This window comes from Chiloscyllium punctatum, chromosome 6 (assembly GCF_047496795.1).
Source record: "Chiloscyllium punctatum isolate Juve2018m chromosome 6, sChiPun1.3, whole genome shotgun sequence".
Taxonomy (NCBI): Eukaryota; Metazoa; Chordata; class Chondrichthyes; order Orectolobiformes; family Hemiscylliidae; genus Chiloscyllium; species Chiloscyllium punctatum.
Window position 1 is genome coordinate 76,026,957 of NC_092744.1, and position 18,952 is coordinate 76,045,908.

The 18,952-nt window shown below is 43.0% G+C and overlaps 1 protein-coding gene across 7 annotated transcripts in view; it reads right to left on the reverse strand.

Moving 5' to 3' along the window:
• yeats2 (YEATS domain containing 2) overlaps nucleotides 1-18,952 on the reverse strand; it is a 137,722-nt gene that overhangs the window by 48,857 nt on the left and 69,913 nt on the right. For all 7 annotated transcript variants that reach the window (XM_072572969.1, XM_072572968.1, XM_072572972.1 and 4 more), the window contains exons 15-16: nucleotides 8,743-8,913; nucleotides 6,580-6,835 (exon numbers count right to left, since the gene is read on the reverse strand). In XM_072572969.1, the coding sequence (XP_072429070.1) occupies nucleotides 6,580-6,835; nucleotides 8,743-8,913 (427 nt within the window). The remainder of the gene's footprint in view (nucleotides 1-6,579; nucleotides 6,836-8,742; nucleotides 8,914-18,952) is intronic.

Below are 18,952 nucleotides of genomic sequence, written 5' to 3' on the forward strand. Positions count from 1 at the left end.
CTCGCAGTTTCTTCTTCTGTTGATCTCCCATGTCAATGTATCTCCATGTCATCTCTAATTCGCCCTATTGCACTCCCAATTCCGCTATGCATAATCCTTTTCCTCATTCCATTTCTCTGTGCTTCACCATTCATTTCTCCTGTTCCTCACTGACAGTTCTAACTTCCCTGTGATCCCCAAACTCTTCGAAGTACTTTGCTATAGCTACAGTCTCTCTCTTTTCGTACCTACTTTAATAATAAAAATTTTAAAGAAACAAGAGTGCACGCAAAAGAATAGAAGCTAATTCTGCAACTCACTCCAAGAGGTTAATCAATATATTTAACTTCTGCTATATCTACAAGTACAAAACTCCAGACACAAAAGCATAGTACAGCAAATGCTCGAAATCTGAAATACAAACAAAAATGTTGGAAACACTCAGAAGGTCAGACACAATTTGTGGAAAGAGAAGTGGATTCATATTTCACGCCTGTGACCTTTCATCAAAACTACTGATTTTTCAGGTAGATGGAGCTTTACTCTGTATCAAACATTGTACTCCAAGTACTCGTGTCCACATTTATATGGACTTGTTCACTACATGGAACACACTTCTTGTGACACTTTTGTCTATTAAAATTCATGAAATGGAAAACCATGGGATCTGCCATAGAATGTCCCCTTTGTTTTCAGTAAGTACTTGCAAGCTGAGCCTGATCCTGGTCTCACCTGGCCATGTGAGCAAACACACATGCTTGAGACCGTGTCAATGAAAGTTGAATTCCCCAGTGTCCCATCACCATGAGGGAAGCCGAGGTTAACCTGAGTGATAACAAACGTAGAGGTTTTTCTGATTCCATATTCCAAAGTGCTTTGTTAGTGCTGATCACGTACCTCACCATCACTCCCGATTTCTCTAAGTAGTCAGACTGGTTCTTCAAAATCCAACAACGGATGAACAGAAATGTGCTCTAATCAAATACTGGAAAGCTCAAAGGCCTTTGGGTGCAGCTTCAGACTCTGTTCCTTAACCACTGACTCCATCCCTTTCTCTGTGAATTGTTTAAGGTAGAATCAGTCTGTATATAACCTTGGTGTTGTGTCTGACACGGAGATGAGCTTCTGACCAAATCCAGGCAGCCTCTTGGGGCTATACACTAATTTCAGAATCCTTATCCTTGTTTACAAGTTCCTCCAGGGCCTCACCTCTCCTGGTCACTCTTATCTTCAATAGACACAAAATATTTGCCCTCTTCCAATTCGAGCCTCTTGCATATCCCCAATTTTAAACAGTCCAGTGCAACAGTCATGCTTTCAACTGCATCCATCTCCATTTCCGGTGACCAACTCAACATAGACACCCAGTACAAACTCATTGACTCCCACAGCTACCTGGACAACACCTCCTCCTACTTTATCTCCTGTAAAAATGCTATCCCTTACTCAGAATTCTTCCCCTTCTACCACATCTGCTCCCAGGAGGACCAATTCCACCACAGAATATACTAGATGGCTTCCTTCTTCAAAGACCACAATTTCCCCTCCTATGTGGTTGATGATGCCCACCAGCGCATCTCACCAACTTCCCGCACCTCCATCCTCGAACCCTACCCCTCCAACTGCAACAAGGACAGAAACCTCCCCAGTCCTAACCTTTCACCCCACCAACCTCCGGATACATCACATTATTCTTTGCCATTTCTGCCACCTACAAACTGACCCCACCACCAGGGATATATTTCCCTCCACACCCCTACCTGCATCCTGTAAAGACTGTTCCTTCTGCAACTCCCTTGTTAGGTCCACGCAGCCCACCCTCCCCTCCCAGCACCTTCCTCTGTCACAAGCACTGCAAAACCTGCACCCACACCTCCCCCCTTATCTCAGTCCAAGACCCCAAAAAAGCCTTCCACATCCATCAGAGATTTACCTGCACCTCCATATATGTCATCTACTGTATCCGTTGCTTCCGATGTACTCTCCGCTACATTGGCGAGACAGGACACCTACTTGCTGAGTGCTTCAGAGAAAACCTGTGGAACACACGCACGAAACAACCCCACTGCCCTGTGGTCAAACACTTCAACTCCTCCTCCCACACTGCCAAGGACATACAAGTTCTGGGCCTCCTCCACTGCCAAACCCTTACCACCTGATGCCTGGGGGAAGAACACCTTATCTTCCCTGTTGGGACCCTGCAACCACACGGGATCAATGTGGATTTCACCAGTTTCCTCAACTCCCTTCACCCCATCTTATCCCAGATCCAACCTTCCAACTCGGCACTGCCCTCTTGACCTATCCATCTTCCTTCCCATCTATCCACTCCACCCTCCTATCCAAGCTATCACATTCATCCCCCATTTCATTTACCTATCACATCTTTAGCTACCTTCCCTTCAGCCCCAACCCTCTCCCATTTATCTGTCAGCCGCTTCGGGCCAGCTCCCCATTCTTGATGAAGAGTTTATGCTCAAAACGTCAATTCTCCTGTTCCTCGGATACTGTTTGACTGGCCGTTTCTTTGACTCTGATCTTCAGCATCTGCAGTCCTCACTTTCTCCCCCATGCCTTCAACAGTAAGCTAGTTCTGGAAATCCCTGCAGAAGCCTACCTTCTTTAAGGTGCTAATTAGCTCTTGAACTAAGTTTTTGGTAATCTACTCTAATGAAAGCGGAGAAAAAAATCCTTTCAGAAATCAGATTTTATTTATTAAGGACACAGCTTTTTTTAAAAAAATAAGTTATTCAAAGAATTTTGGAGGGTTCATTAATCACCAGTAATACAGAGTCTCAAAGGATTACAAGCAGACTGCTGCCTTGGATGTGAAATATGATTACACTGTCTTCAAACTGACATTTGTTTTGGATTTGTTTTTAAACTAAAAACAAGAAGTTATACTATTAATAGGCACACTAGTGACATCACCACTTCAAAGATGTCACAATGGCAGACATCTGTCCAGAGGCAAACACATTCATCTGTCTTCTGATGTTAAAAGTATAAGACATAACAGGGATAACCATACAAAACATAAGTGTCTTCATAGTTCAGCAGTGAGTCGCCAAACCTTTTTTTAATGCTACTTACGCTCTTTAATGTATGAACTGCTTACACCTGATGCAGAGTTATTCTGTCTAAAAGTCTGCCTTTATGTTCTATGCTTTGGCTTATTTTTCTGTGTTTTAAGATGGCGCCAGAGAGTGGTGACACTATACAATACTTTTCACTGCATCTTGTGACAAGATACACATGACAATAAATAAACCAATCATTTTGAAACATAATACACGTGACAATAAATCAATCAAATAAATCATTTTGATCAGAAAAACCTCTCTTAAAAACAGAGGATGGCTGCACTTTTTGGAAAGCAAGTAACCTGAAACTCATTCTACGTATCGTTTACACAGCTGCTGGTTTAACCAATGGACAGATGGTTTGCAGAGTAGCCAGAGCCAAGCATTGTGTACAAATGGAGATTCAGCCAGCCACAAGGAGCTGATTGACAACAGGTCACTCTTCAACAGAGCAATGACAAAGACCTTCTACTTGACAACAATTATGTGTTTTGCTCTCAGACAGCTGAACAACTTGGAGGTGTGAACAAGATACAGAGAAGCCACCAGATCTATGCAGGAAGAAAACACTTTAATTGTGAAGAAAAAGTTTATTTTCCTTCAGCAGCTTCCGTAAGGTCTTATTAAGCAATAAGTCAGAGGTCTTTATGGGTGTGAACCAGTCACACTTTGCCTCCTGAAGACAAATAAAAGCATCCAGAGAAGGGAGAATATGAAGCAATGCTCTGATTGACGTTAGCATGTTCCCTCTCCACCCTAACACCTAGATTTTGTGTGTGTGCGTGTGCACGAGTGGGTGTGTCAGGGATGGTTTATAAGTAGAGTTATAAGCCAACAGTTTATAATTTTTTTCACATGTAGCTAGAGTCTATTTATTTGTAATAAATAGCAACTCTTACTAAGTATAGAACCCTGGCCCCGGTCTTCTGTCAACCTGTTAAAAGACAGATTAAATAGGGGGATTGATTATATTATAACTTTTATGACAACTCCAGGAATAGCAGGGTTTGATTTCCAACATGCTATCCTGGTGAGGTGCAACAGCTTCAACAATATCAGACTGAGCATACCATAACAGGGTTTGCTGAGCTCTTAGTGTCTATCACTAGTTCTGAAAGCCATACTTACCAGACTAGGTCTGTAGCAGGTACTGAAAGAAACAATGACACAGGAAAACATATCTAACCTTGCTTTTACCAATCTAACTGCTGCAGGTGCATCTGTCTATGACAGCAGTGATATGAATGATCACAGCACAGTCATTATGGAGACAAAGTCCCATTTTCACATAGAGAATGCCCTTTATCATTTTGTGAGGCAACAAAAGGATGGGTAGCTGTGCTAAATGGTATTGATTTACAACAGATTCAGCAGCTCAAAACTGGGTATCTTTTTTTAGATTAGATTACTTACAGTGTGGAAACAGGCCCTTCGGCCCAACATGTCCACACCGTCCCGACGAAGCACAACCCACCCATTCCCCGACATTTACCCTTTACCTAACACTACGGGCAATTTAGCATGGCCAATTCACCTAACCTGCACATCTTTGGACTGTGGGAGGAAACCCACGCAGACATGTGGAGAACGTGCAAACTCCACACAGTCAGTCGCCTGAGGCGGGAATTGAACCCGGTCTCTGGCGCTGTGAAGCAGCAGTGCTAACCACTGTGCCACCGTGCCGCCCACTGTGGCACTGTGAGCCTTAAGCAGGAACAGAGTTGTTTGAACCATAATGTGCACAATCACTGCCTGGCATACTCCTCACGCTAGGTAAAAACAAGGACTGCAGATGCTGGAAACCAGAGTCTAGATTAGAGTGGTGCTGGAAAAGCACAGCAGGTCAGGCAGCATCCAAGGAGCAGGAAAATCAACGTTTCGGGCAAAAGCCCTTCATCAGGAACAGATGAAGGGCTTTTGCCTGAAATGTCGATTTTCATGCTCCTTGGATGCTGCCTGACCTGCTGTGCTTTTCCAGCACCACTCTAATCTATACTCCTCACGCTGCCATCATCATCAAGCTAGGTAATCAACCTTAATTCATTGGGTATAGGAGAACGTACCAAGAGTAGCACTTGACACACCTAAAATGAGATGTCCACTTGTTGAAGTTACAACACATGACTATGTGAATACTAAACAGAGGATGCAGTATGTGACACACAGGGCTAAGTGATGCCACAACATACAGATCAGATCTAAGCTCTGCAATCCCGTCACATCAAGGTGTGAAAGATAGAGGTCAATTACTCAATTAACTGGTGGAGAATGTTATTAGTTCTTCTTTTTAATATCATAGAATCATATTGGTGGGGGGGGGGGTGGGGGGAGGTACTTTGGTTAACTAATATGTCCCGATCTCCCATTCTTACGCCATAGCATTGCAATCTATTGCCCTGTCAGGCCCAATGTTTCTTCAACCAGTGCTGGAAAAATTGGCTGACACTCAATTAATGTCACGCTGTGAAGAGGTGCTCCCCTCTTTTGTAGTATTTTCCCTCTGACGGAAAGATATAGCCGATGACTTCAATGGTGATGAGTATTTTTACACGGCTCATATGTACCTAGTAGCTACTGGGCCAATCACAGAAATTCAGGCACAGCTAACTTCCTCAGATGGAGCCAGCCTTAGAGCCATAAAGCTGTACAGCATGGAAACAGATCCTTTGGTCCAACTCATCCATGCCCACCAGATATCCTAAACTAATCTCCTCCCAAATGCCAGTATATCCCATATCCCTCTTAACCTTTCTTAATCATGTACTCATCCAGGTGCCTTTTAAATGCTGTAATTGTACCAGCCTCCACCACTTCCTCTGGCAACTTATTCCACACACGCATCGCCCTCTGTGTGAAAAAGTTGTCACTTGGGTCCCTTTTAAAACGTTCCCATCTCACCCTAAACCTATGCCCTCTAGTTTTGGACTCCCCCATCCTTACCTGACCTTGGCTATTCATCCCCATTATTTTATAACCCTCTGTAAGGTCACCCCTCAGCCTGACACTCCAGACACTTTGAAAGTGTTTTTGTCCGATTGAAGTTCCAACTGTACTGTGCAGACTGAGTTGCGATTCATGATGAACAATGCATTCAGGTGGAGGGATGGTATAAAATGGGTAACACTGAATCAGCTACCCATTATACATTTTCCTTGGATTTTGATTTCATCGGATGTGAATGAAAATTGGAAGTGATGCAAAATGGTTGGCTCAATTGATTGGGAAATGTAGTAAAATATGCTTAAAGTTAAAAAGTTAAAACTTTCCTTGAGTGTGGAGAGGAAGAACTCCTTTACAGTTTGACTATGAACAACAGAGACATTCTACACTAGCAGAAGCACAGTCAATGGCAAACTGAATACAATCCTGCTTCTCAGCTTCACCAACAATGTGTGCTCATGCCAGAAGCAGCCATTGCGTAGCAGTCACAGATACATCATCAGAAAGAGCATAGCTGATTAAAATCCATTGCCAAGACTCACCACTACAGAAGCAGAGATTAAGTAGTTCTTCCTACCTGAGCCTTGTGAACCTGATTTTTGCACAGTGGACGAACTCTGAGACTTGGTGACTGCCTGCACGGGTGCTGCAACAATGGTTCCGCTCGCTCCACTCACAACAGCCTTCGCCACCCCCTGCGCCACAATCTGCTTCTGACTGACAGCCCGGGCTACGGTGGTGCCTGGTTTGGCAACAATTATCTGTCCGCCACTGAGTGCCACTGCCTGCTTCACCACTGGCTGCAAGGTTGAACCCACCGGGATCCCAACGACCTGTAGGCGAGCAAATGGTATTTTAAAATCACACTGAGCTGGCACCATTTGTGGCCTCCAAATAAACAAGGATAATAAACACAATGGGGAACTCAGGAGTAACTTCCTTAATGACCACTGTGGACACTGGGGCTACAATTCAAGATTTCAAGAATGAGATCTACAAATGTTTTGCTAGTAAGGGTATAATGAGGTATGGAACAAAGGCGATAAACAGAGTTGAGGTGCATATCAGAAACAAGAACAGAAATCGCTAGAAAAGCTCAGCAGGCCTGGCTGTATCTATGGAGAGAAATCAGAGTTAACTTTTCGGGTTGAGTGACCCTTCTTAGAACTGATGGTAGCCAGGAAAAAGATGGTTTTTACACAGAAGGTAGGGTAGGGGGAATGGATATGAATAAATGATAGGTGGAGATACAGCTGAAACAAAGAATAGTTGACAGACAAAAGGAGTGGATAATGGTCAGCCTCGGAGAATGAACAGCTGCCAATGGGGACTGTTAGTGGCTAACAATGAGGTGCTAATCAGCCAGGTTGTAATGGAATAACAGAGCAGGTTTGGAAGGGCTGAATGGCCTATTCCTGTTATTAAAACAACTGAACCAATGGTACTTTATGTTGGTACTTTGAGAGTTAAATAGAAATAGGAATACTAGAGATCATACATATGAAGTATAAAAACAAATGCTAAACTACAGAGGGGGAATATTTCTAGTTTTAGATTATCGGTCTTTCAAAAAGGGAGCTGGATGAGTTCTTAAGTGCAGAAGTCGCTCAATTTGCTGTGGTTAGACAGGGTTTGATTATTGTTCTGATTATTCATTATTGCTCTGATTATTGTTCTGAACTAATGCAGTATTTTTTTTATTCATTCACAGGATGAGAGCAGTGCTGGCTAGACCAACATTTATTGCCCATGCCTAATTGTCCAGAGAACAGTTAGAAGTTAACTATATTGCTGTGGGTCTGGAGTCACCTTTAGGTCCAGTAAGGATGGCAGTTTCCTTCCCTTACGGTCATTAATGAACCAGATGGGTTTTTCAATAATCGACAATGAATTCATGGTCATCGTTAGACTCCACCATCTGCTGGGCGGGATTTGAACCCAGGTCCCCAGAACATTACCTGGGCCTGGATTAACAGTCCAGTAATAATACCACTAGGTCATTGCCTCCCCTTAATCTTAGTGAGTTGCCTGATTATTTTTGGGAATTGTGGAAATATTTCCCAGATGTTGCTCTAAATCTCAATCTGTCCAACCAGATTCAATCAAATTATCACTAAGTAGAAGGTTGCTTATTTATCCACATACAAGCGCTGATATCATTAGAAGTCTGTTTTGGAATTATATCCATTCACAGAAACTCCTAGCTTGTAGTGATATAATTCTTTTAATTCAGAACATTTATGTTTTATATTTGTCCTTTCATGGAATTAGATTATCATTGGCAAGATCAGCATTTGCTATCCATTCCTAAGTGACCTTGAACTGAGTGTCTCGCATTTCAGGCAGCATTTAAGAGTCAACTGCAATGCAGTTATCCTTCCCAAAAGGCACAAGCAAATCAGATAGGTTTTAATGACAACCTACGATAAGTTTCATGGTTACCATTATCAAATGAGCTTTCACTTTTAGAATTTAATTTTAGATTCCAGAGGGGTCATGGTAGGGTTTGAACCTCTGACCAAGTACATTAGAACAGCCCTCTGGGTTAATAGTCTCCTCCAAAGGCACCTATTTCAGACATGAGCAGATGAGCAAGTTCTCACATGTGCTGAGTATCAGTGTTGGCATCCAACAGGGTGCTCAGTGACCACATAGTTCCACTCTTCCAATGAATGCCCAGCAGCTCCTCGTCTGCAGTCTGCTCAAGCTGTTCCATGAGAGTTCACTTCAGAAACCTTACCTTGGTCTGGGTAACTCCTGTCCCGAGTCCGCTGCTGTGTTTCTGTGGAGAAACTGCAATCACCTGGCCACCCTTCACAGTCACAAACTGCTGCACAGCCTGCTGCGTAGACACAGCTGTGACTCCTGACTGCTGAGCCACTGTTTCCCCTGGTTCCTGCTTGATGATGACCTACAAGGGACAGCCAAAAACCTTATCTGTTTATTTATTTCAAATGACTACTAACGATTATCACGAACAGAGGAGACACATGTTTTACTGCTGAAAAACTTCCAATAGCATTTGCCTGCTTTCCACAGATTCTCAACTTTAGCTCATTTTTGCCCCTCACCTTCTGATCCATCCCCAGCCAAACATCATCTATATCATTCCTCTCAAATATCCACTGCTTAGACTGTAGATTCCCACAGAAACGGCTGCTATACTCAATACAATTCACAATTCACCCGTAAGTCTACTCCAGTAGATCAAATGTTAATGACTACTGGTTTGAGTCAAGAAATTAATTGCATTTAACATAGCCTCTTTTGCATGCTCAAGGTCTTTCCAAATACATCTCAACAAAATGAATTACTCTTTAAGTGTAAGTACTGTTGTCATATACCCAAATGTAGTTGCTAATTTGCAACCAAATTCTGAACTAATGGGATAAATGATCCATTACATTCTTCTTTTTGTCGTTTTACAGATAAGTACTGGCCAGACATTAAGAGAACGCCTCACTTCCAAAATAGTGGACAGGAAAATCAAAGGCCTGCAGATGCTGGAAATCTGAAACAAAACAGAAATTGCTGGAGAAACTCAGCAGGTCTGGCGGAGTTTGTGGAGAGAAAGCAGAATTAACATTTCAGGTCCAGTGACCCCTGAAACATTATCTCCGCTTTTGCTCCATAGGTATTGTCAAACTGCTGAGTTTTTCCAGCAATTTCTACTTTTGTTTCTTAAGAGAATGGCTTGGGAGCTTTAACATCCTGCTGAATGGATGGCTAAGGTTTTGTTTTAGTATCTCATTCAAAAGGTCAAACTTTGAACAGTACTGAACTTAACAATGCACTGAATTGTCTGTCTAGACTGTGTTCTCTGAACCAATTTGAACCAATGGCTCTCTGACTGAAGGGCAAAACACTTACCACAGTGTTACAAGGCAACAGCTTGGCTGCATGTTCATTCTGAACACGGTCTGGCTAGCTCAATGAGTGAAGTTCAAATATCTGCTCCAATTTTTAAAAATTTGCTTTAAACAGAGGGCACCAGGAAAATATGGAAGTAGCTCAGCTGAGAAAAATGCCAAAATAAAAAGCACAAACCCCAGATATGTCACTTGATATGTGAAACTGGGCAAAGCCAAATAGGAGAAGGTGAGAGATATGAAAGGATTTTGAAATAGTGAGGCCTCTCCTCCCATTAGTGACTAATAAACATTATTACCTAGTGAGTATTCATTATTTTGATGCACACCCCCTATTGTTTCATTGTGAAAGAATAAGTTAGTAATTATTCTATTGTCCCATAACAAAACACAAATGCTGGCTTCCAAGTGAGAAAATTGTGGATTCAAGCCCATTCCGGACAGAACTAAAGGGGTGCTGCACTGCTGGAGTTTCGTCATTCAATGAGTCATGAAACTGAGTGCCTGCCTATTCTCTCAGGCACACAGTAACTGGCATATGGCACAAAGTCAGAGTCCTGGCCAATATGTATACCTCATGGAAACAGTCTGTGACTGTGACAAAGCTGCTTGTGGCACCTTCCTATGTGCAAACTGACTCTGTTGTATCATATACTCCAAAATTTTAAAAATGCTTCACTGGCTGTGAAATAATTGGGAAGTTGTAATGCCAAGAAAGAAAGTAACCTTGCAATTTCTTACTTTATTAGATTCAAATTTACCAATTACAATGCACACCACAACAACATGTTTCCATGTGGAATATGGTGCTCCCTTGTTAGCCAGGAAGATCTGGGTCCACCATAGTTCTGTAATGGAACAATAATCTTTCCCCATTATAGTCATAGAGTCATAGAGATGTACATCAAGGGAAGAATTCAGTTATGCCTCACTCCTGACACCATAAACTCCAAAATCAAAGCTCCTCTCCATGCGCTGTATTAAATAAGGCAATTTGCATTTGATTCTATAAAGTCATTGAGTCCCAAGATGGAATGAACTTCCTGAGGAAATGGTGGATGTGGTATAATTACAATTTAAAAGACATTTGGATGAATAGGAAAGGTTTGAAGGGATATGGGCCAGGAGCAGGCAGGTGGGATTACCTTAGTTTGGGATTATTTTCAGCATGGACAGATTGTACGGAGGGTCTGTATGACTAAGATTGACTGCCTGTGCAGAGTTGGATGACCAGAATGGTGATCATATTATAATTGGTCTGTGGACCATGGGCTGAACTCAGTCTCACTCCCTAGTTCTTGGCAAATACTTTGTGTACGCAGAGTCATCTTGAGAGGCTGTGGTGCATCCCAACACTCATGATGTAATTTCACTCCTCAAAGAATGAATATCCGATGAAATACTGGGGCAAGGACAGGAGGATGAAGTGGCCGTGATGGGGCGTATTTGTGAGTTGTGAGGACCATGTTGTGGGGGGGGGGGGGGGGGGGGGGGGGGGGGGGGGGGAGAGTGGGGTCCAATTCCATGACATTTTGCAGAACTCTCAGTTCAGTCTCAAACTGACAGGTGGCTTAGGGTATCCAAAGATAAACTGAAATGGAAATTATCTAAAGGGTAACAAAGAGATCTCTCTGATATACTTTCTGGAGTATTACCTAATAAAGTAGTAAAACTGGATTCAATCTAAGTAATTAGATAACATAAGCTTGGGGGAATAGCTAGAACATGCCTTTTCAAAGTGGGGTCAGGACCACAACTGAACTGAAATTTTACAGTTACAAACACCAAAACAGTTATGGCCGACAGCCCTCCTCGGGATCTCATAGGTAGGTCCTTCTTTCCCCAAATATACCCAGTTCTCCAGTACACACTCTGAGTTGTTGCAACAATCTTCATGCCTTGAAAATGGAGTCACAGTGGGGAAAGGTTTGGGAAGCAGTTTAGGCAATGCGTGGATAAGTAGATCAGGGTTACACATAGTATCAATATCACAGATACAGGGCCTTCAACACAACAGGTTCATAGCTCTGTTTATTCTCCACATGACTTTCCTCCAACTCCTTGTCATTTAACCGCAGTATGCGTGTTCCTTTCTACCTCATGTTTGCTGAGCTTCCCCTTAAATGCAGTCTGCTGAACATCTCAATTATTCCATGTTTCACACTCTAATTACTTCACCAAATTCCATGCAGGATTTATAAATGAATGCCTTATATTGATAGCACATGGTACTGGTATCTCCTGCAAATTGAATCATCATCTCTATGTCTGTACTTTCAAAATATTCAAGACCATGAGGTCATGCTTCTCTTCGAAAGAAAGGGGTGCTAGCCTATTCCATCTTTCCTGACAGATTTAACTGCTCACTTCTAGTATCATTCTTACGAATCTTCTGTGTAACCTCCACGTCCTTTCTATAATATAGAAGCAGGATAGTTGTTGCTATACTACTAGAAATGATACATAGTGTTTTGTTTGCACTTTTATGGATTATTAATCAGTACTCCTACTACTAATGATATGAGCATCCATACTGCCAGATCCCTCTGCTCCTCTCATACATACAGTTACTTTCCAAGGAAGGTGCAATCTGTTTTATTCCTACAATAAAATACCATGTTTGACACTCATCTGTATTAGTGTTCATTTGCTGTTTACACAAGCATTTTCCTTTTTTAAGTTGCAATCCACCTTCATTAGCTATATAAGAGCAAATTACTGCAAATACTGGAATCAGTACTGAAAACAAAAATGCTCGAAATCACAGTGGGTTAGAGAGCATCTGTGGAGAGCGCAAGCTAACATTTCAAGTCTAGAGAATTGCATTAGAGCTGATGTGAAGTGTGGAAAGAGCAGCATTTATGCAATAGTGGGAGGGTGGAGTTCCGGGGGAGCAAGGGTGTAATTGTGTAAATTATGTGATTGGAATGTGCAAAAGGCAGAATGATAGAGTGTCTAAACGTAAGACCGTTAGCTATGTATTCCACCGCTCGGCCTCCCACCTTGTCCACTCCACCTCCTACTGGATTAGTGGTGCTGGAAGAGCACAGCAGTTCAGGCAGCATCCAACGAGCAGCGAAATCGACGTTTCGGGCAAAAGCCCTTCATCAGGCTTTTGCCCGAAACGTCGATTTCGCTGCTCGTTGGATGCTGCCTGAACTGCTGTGCTCTTCCAGCACCACTAATCCAGTACTTGGTTTTCAGCATCTGCAGTCATTGTTTTTTACCCACTCCACCGCCTCCCTAGTCCTCAAAAGTCAGGGAACATTTATCAAATGAGGCGCAGCAAATAATAATGTAAACAGGTGCCAAGTTCTCGGGCACAGATATCATAACATCATAATATCGTAACCAAAACAAAATGAAGGAACACAAATGACACATTTCAATTGAGACTAAGGCTACTCTTCATGACTGTTCAAGGAGGGGGCCCCCTACCAACTTTTCAAAGATGGGCAATAAGTCTCGCCTTTCTCAGTCTCGCTCACATTCCAGTAACTAAGGAGAAAGGAGTGAGGCCAAATAAATAGGAAAGAAAAATTGGAAATGAGAAACAATAGGAAATCTTTGAATGGGAGATGACTATGGTACAATAATAGCATCAGCTCCACTGGAACGGATGATGCAACAGAAGCTGGAGTTTCATGGTTCAACAAGGAATTAAAACTCAAAATGAAACTTATGTTAAGATAGTGATAAATATGGACAAAGTTTAATTTCCATTGTTTGATTGTTACACCTGAGACCTTATATGGAATGATATAGTTGTAAAGAGAAAGGGTCATGACCCTAAAATGATTGCAGCTTTGTGAGACCAAAATAAAGAGAGTCTGTTTTGAAGGTACCATTTTGTTGAAAGATATAAAAAACAGGTAACTGAGATTGCACCAAGGAATTTGCATCTCCTGTTTTAATTCACAGGTGTCACATAATTTTACATATTGAGAGATGAAAGTTTTTGGGACTTTTTAAATTGAGATGCGTAGTGAACGAGATGAAAGGGCACAAGTCATAGAATCATAGAGATGTATAGCATGGAAACAGACCCTTTGGTCCAACTCGTCCATGTCAACCAGATATCCCAACCCAATCTTGGTTTTCAGCATCTGCAGTCATTGTTTTTACCCACTCCACCTCCTCCCTAGTCCTCAAAAGTCAGGGAACATTTATCAAATGAGGCGCAACAAATAATAATGTAAACAGGTGCCACGTTCTCGGGCACAGATATCATAACATCATAATATCGTAACCAAAACAAAATAAAGGAACATGCCAGCACCTGGCCCATATCCCTCCAAATCCTTCCTTTTCATATACTCATCCAGACATCTTTTAAATGCTGCAATTGTACCAGCCTCCACCACTTCCTCTGGCAACTCATTCCATAAAGGTATCACCCTTTATGTGAAAACGTTGCCCCTTAGGTCTATTTTACATCATTCCTTTCTCACCCTTAACCTATGCCCTCTAATTCTGGACTCCCCCACCCCAGGGAAAAGACCTTGTCTATTTAGCCCATCCATGCCCCTCATGATTTTATAAACCTCTATAAGGTCACCCCTCAGCCTCCAACGCTCCAGGGAAAACAGCCCCGGCCTGTTCAGTGTCTCCTCCAACCCTGGCAACATCCTTGTAAATCTTTTCTGAACCCTTTCAAGTTTCACAACATCCTTTCAATAGGAAGGAGACCAGTATTGCACATAATATTCTAAAAGTGGCCGAACCAATGTCTTGTACAGTCGCAACATGACCTCCCAACTCCTGTACTCAATACTCTTGACCAGTAAAGGAAAGCATACCAAATGCCTTCTTCACTATCCTATCTACCTGCGACTCGACTTTCAAGGAGCTATGAATGTGCACTCCAAGGTCTCTTTGTTCAGTAACTCTTTCTACGACCTTACCATTAAGTTTGTAAGTCCTGCTGAGATTTGCTTTCCCAAAATGCAGTACCTTGAATTTATCTAAATTAGACTCCATCTGCCACTTCTCAGCCCAGTGGCCCATCTGATCAAGATCCAGTTGCAATCTGAGGTAACCCTCTTCGCTGTCCACTACACCTCCAATTTTGGTGTCATCTGCAAACTTACTAACTGTACCTCTTATGCTCGCATCCAAATCATTTATATAAATAACGAAAAGTAGTGGACCCAGCACCGATCCTTGTGGCACTCCACTGGTCATAGGCCTTCAATCTGAAAAACTACCCTACACAACCACCTTCTGTCTTCTATCTTTGAGCCAGTTCTGTATCCAAATGTCTAGTTCCCCCTGTATTCCGAGAGATCTAACCTTGCTAACTACTCTCGAATCTTGTCGAACAGTTTACTGAAGTCCACATAAATCACGTCCAATGCTCTGCCCTCATCAATCCTCTTTGTTACTTCTTCACAAAGCTCAATCAAGTTCACACTCAAAGCCATGCTGACTACCCCAATCAGTCCTTGCCTTTCCAAATACATCTACATCCTGTCCCTCAGGATTCCCTCCAACAATTTGCCCACCACAGACGTCAGGCTCACTGGTCTATAGTTCCCTGGCTTGTCCTTACCACCCTTCTTAAACAATGGCACCACGTTAGCTAACTTCCAGTCTTCCGGCACCTCACTTGTGACTACCGATGATATAAATATCTCAGCAAGGGGCACAGCAATCACTTTCCTATCAGGTACACCTGATCAGGTCTTGGGGATTTATCCACGTTTATGCAGCACTTCCTCCTCTGTAATATGGACATTTTTCAAGATGTCACCATCTATTTCCCTACATTCTATACCTCCAGTGTCCTTTTCCACAGTAAATAATGATGCAAAATACTCGTTTAGTACCTTCCCCAACTCCTGCGGCTCCATACAACGGCCACCTTGCTGATCTTTGAGGGGCTCTATTCTCTCCCTAGTTACCCTTTTGTCCTTAATGTATTTGTAAAAGCTCTTTGGATTCTCCTTAATTTTATTTGCCAAAGCTATCTCATGTCCCCTTTCCGTCCTCCCAATTTCCCTCTTAAGTATACTCCTACTGTCTTTATACTCGTCTAAGGATTCACTTGATCTATCCTGTCTATACCTGACATGTGCTTCCTTCTTTTTCTTAACCAAACCCTCAATTTCTTTGGTCATCCAGCCTTCCCTTTCACCCTGACAGGAATATATTTTCTCTGGACTCTCGTTATCTCATTTCTGAAGATTTCCCATTTTCCAGCCCTCCCTTTACCTGCGAAAATCTGCCCCCAATCAGCTTTTGAAAGTTCTGCCTAATACCGTCAAAATTGGCCTTTCTCCAATTTAGAACTTCAACTTTTAGATCTGGTCTATCCTTTTCCATCACTATTTTAAAACAAATAGAATTATGGTCGCTGGCCCCAAAGTGCACCCCCACTGACACCTCAGTCACCTGCCCTGCTTTATTTCCCAAGAATAGATCAAGTTTTGCACCTTCTCTGGTAGGCACATCCACATATTGAATCAGAAAATTTTCTTGTACCCAACACCGAACGGAGAATTCACCACAAAGGTTTACAGGAAAGCCACACACACAGACCAAGTCCTAAACTATGAAAGCAACCACCCCAACACACACAAACGAAGTTGCATCAGGACACTATTCAAAAGGGCCACAACACACTGCAGCACACCAGAACTACAAAAAGAGGAAGAGGAACACCTATACAAAGTATTCGCCAAAAACGGATACCCTCGCAATTTCATCAACAGATGCCTAAGGGAGAGACAACGGAATGAGGACATGCCGCAACCCAAAGGACTAGCCACACTACCATACATCAGGAGCATTTCTGAACTGACAGCCAGACTCCTGCGACCACTAGGACTCATAACAGCACACAAACCAACAGCCACGCTCAGACAACAACTCACCAGAACAAAGGACCCGATACCCAGCATGAGCAAAACTAATGTAGTGTACAAAATCCCATGCAAGGACTGCACAAAACACTACATCGGACAAACAGGAAGACAGTTAACAATCCGTATACACGAACACCAACTAGCCACGAAACGACACGACCAGCTATCCTTAGTAGCCACACACAGAGACGACAAGCAACATGAATTCGACTGGGACAACACTACCATTATAGGGCAAGCCAAACAGAGAACAGCCAGGGAATTCCTAGAGGCATGGCACTCATCCACAGACTCTATCAACAAAGGCACTCATCCACAGACTCTATCAACAAACACATCGACCTGGACCCAATATACCGGCCACTACAGCGGACAGCTCGAACTGACAACCGGAAGCAGCAGAGACAGGCCACTATAAATGCCAGAGGAAACAGCACAGAAGCGCTTCACAGGAGGCTCTCAAGAACTGAGGATGTCACCTAGACAGGGGACGAAACGTTTGCAAGACAAATTCCCAGCTCGGCGAACAGAACCACAACAACGAGCACCCGAGCTACAAATCTTCTCCCAAACTTTCTTGGACCTACTTAACAAATTCCTCTCCGTGTAAACCCTTAACACTATGGCAGTCCCAGTCTATGTTTGGAAAGTTAAAATCCCCTATCATAACCACCTTATTATTCTTACAGATAACTGAGATCTCCTTACAAATTTGTTTCTCAATTTCCCTCTGACTATTAGGGGGTCTATAATACAACCCCAATAACGTGATCACCCCTTTCTTATTTCTCAATTCAACCCAAATAACTTCCCTGGCTGTATTTCTGGGAATATCCTCCCTCAGCACAGCTGTAATGCTATCCCTTATCAAAAACGCCACTCCCCCTCTTCTCTCACCTCCCTTTTTGTCCTTCCTGTAGCATTTGTATCCTGGAACATTAAGCTGCCAGTTCTGTCCATCCCTGAGCCCTGTTTCTGTAATTGCTATGATATCCCAATTCCATATTCCTAACCATGCTCTGAGTTCACCTGTTAGGCTTCTTACAATGAAATAAATGCAGTTTAATTTATCAGACCGATCTTGTTCTCTGCTTTGTCCCTGCCTGCCCCGACTGTTTGACTCGCTTCTTTTCTCAACTGTACCAGTCTCGTATTGATCTCTTTCCTCAATATCTCCCTGGGTCCCACTCTGCCACCTTACTAGTTTAAATCCTCCAGAGCAGCTCGAGCAAATCTCCCTGCCAGTCCCTTCCAATTCAGGTGCAATCTGTCCTTCTTGTACAGGTTACTTCTACCCCAGAAGAGGTTCCAATGATCCAAAAATGTGAACCCTTCTCCCATACACCAGTCCCTCAGCCATGCATTCATCTGCTCTATCCTCCTATTCCTACCCTCATTAGCTCGTAGCACCAGGAGTAATCCAGATATTACTACTCGAAGATCTCTATATTCTCCCTTCAGAATCTCATCCTTTTCCCTTCCTATGTCATTGTTTCCAATGTGTACAATGACCTCCTGCTAGTCCCTTCCCCTTGAGAACATTCTGCACCTTCTCTGCGATATCCTTGATCCTGGCACTAGGGAAGCAACATACTATCCTGATTTTTCATGGCTGACCACAGAAACGTGGGCGGGCACAGTGGCATAGTGGTTAGTACTGCTCCCTCACAGCGCCAGAGACCCGAGTTCAATTCCCGCCTCAGGCGGGAGTGGAGTTTGCACATTCTCCCCGTGTCTGTGTGGGTTTTCTCCGGGTGCTCCGGCTTCCTCCCACAATCCAAAAATGTGCAGGTTAGGTGAATTGGCCATGCTAAATTGCCCGTAGTGTTAGGTGAAGGAGTGAATGTAGGGGAATGGGTCTGGGTGGGTTGCTTTTCAGAAGGTCGGTGTAGGCTTGTTGGGCCGAAGGACCTGTTTCCACACTGTAAGTAATCTAATCTAATCTAAACGTCTGTCTGTACCTCAGACTAGAGAGTCCCCTAACACAATTGATCTCTTGAAACCCAACGTACCCCTCATTGCATTAGAGACATTCTCGATATCAGAAACTAGGCTGGCTGTGCTATGTTCCCCTGAGAATCCATTACCCCCTACATTTTCCAAAACACATACTTGTTTGAAATGGGGACAGCCACAGAAAACTGCTGCACTACCTGCACACTTCTCATACCTTTCCTGGAGTTAACCCATCTATGTGACTGTATCTGCAACTTTT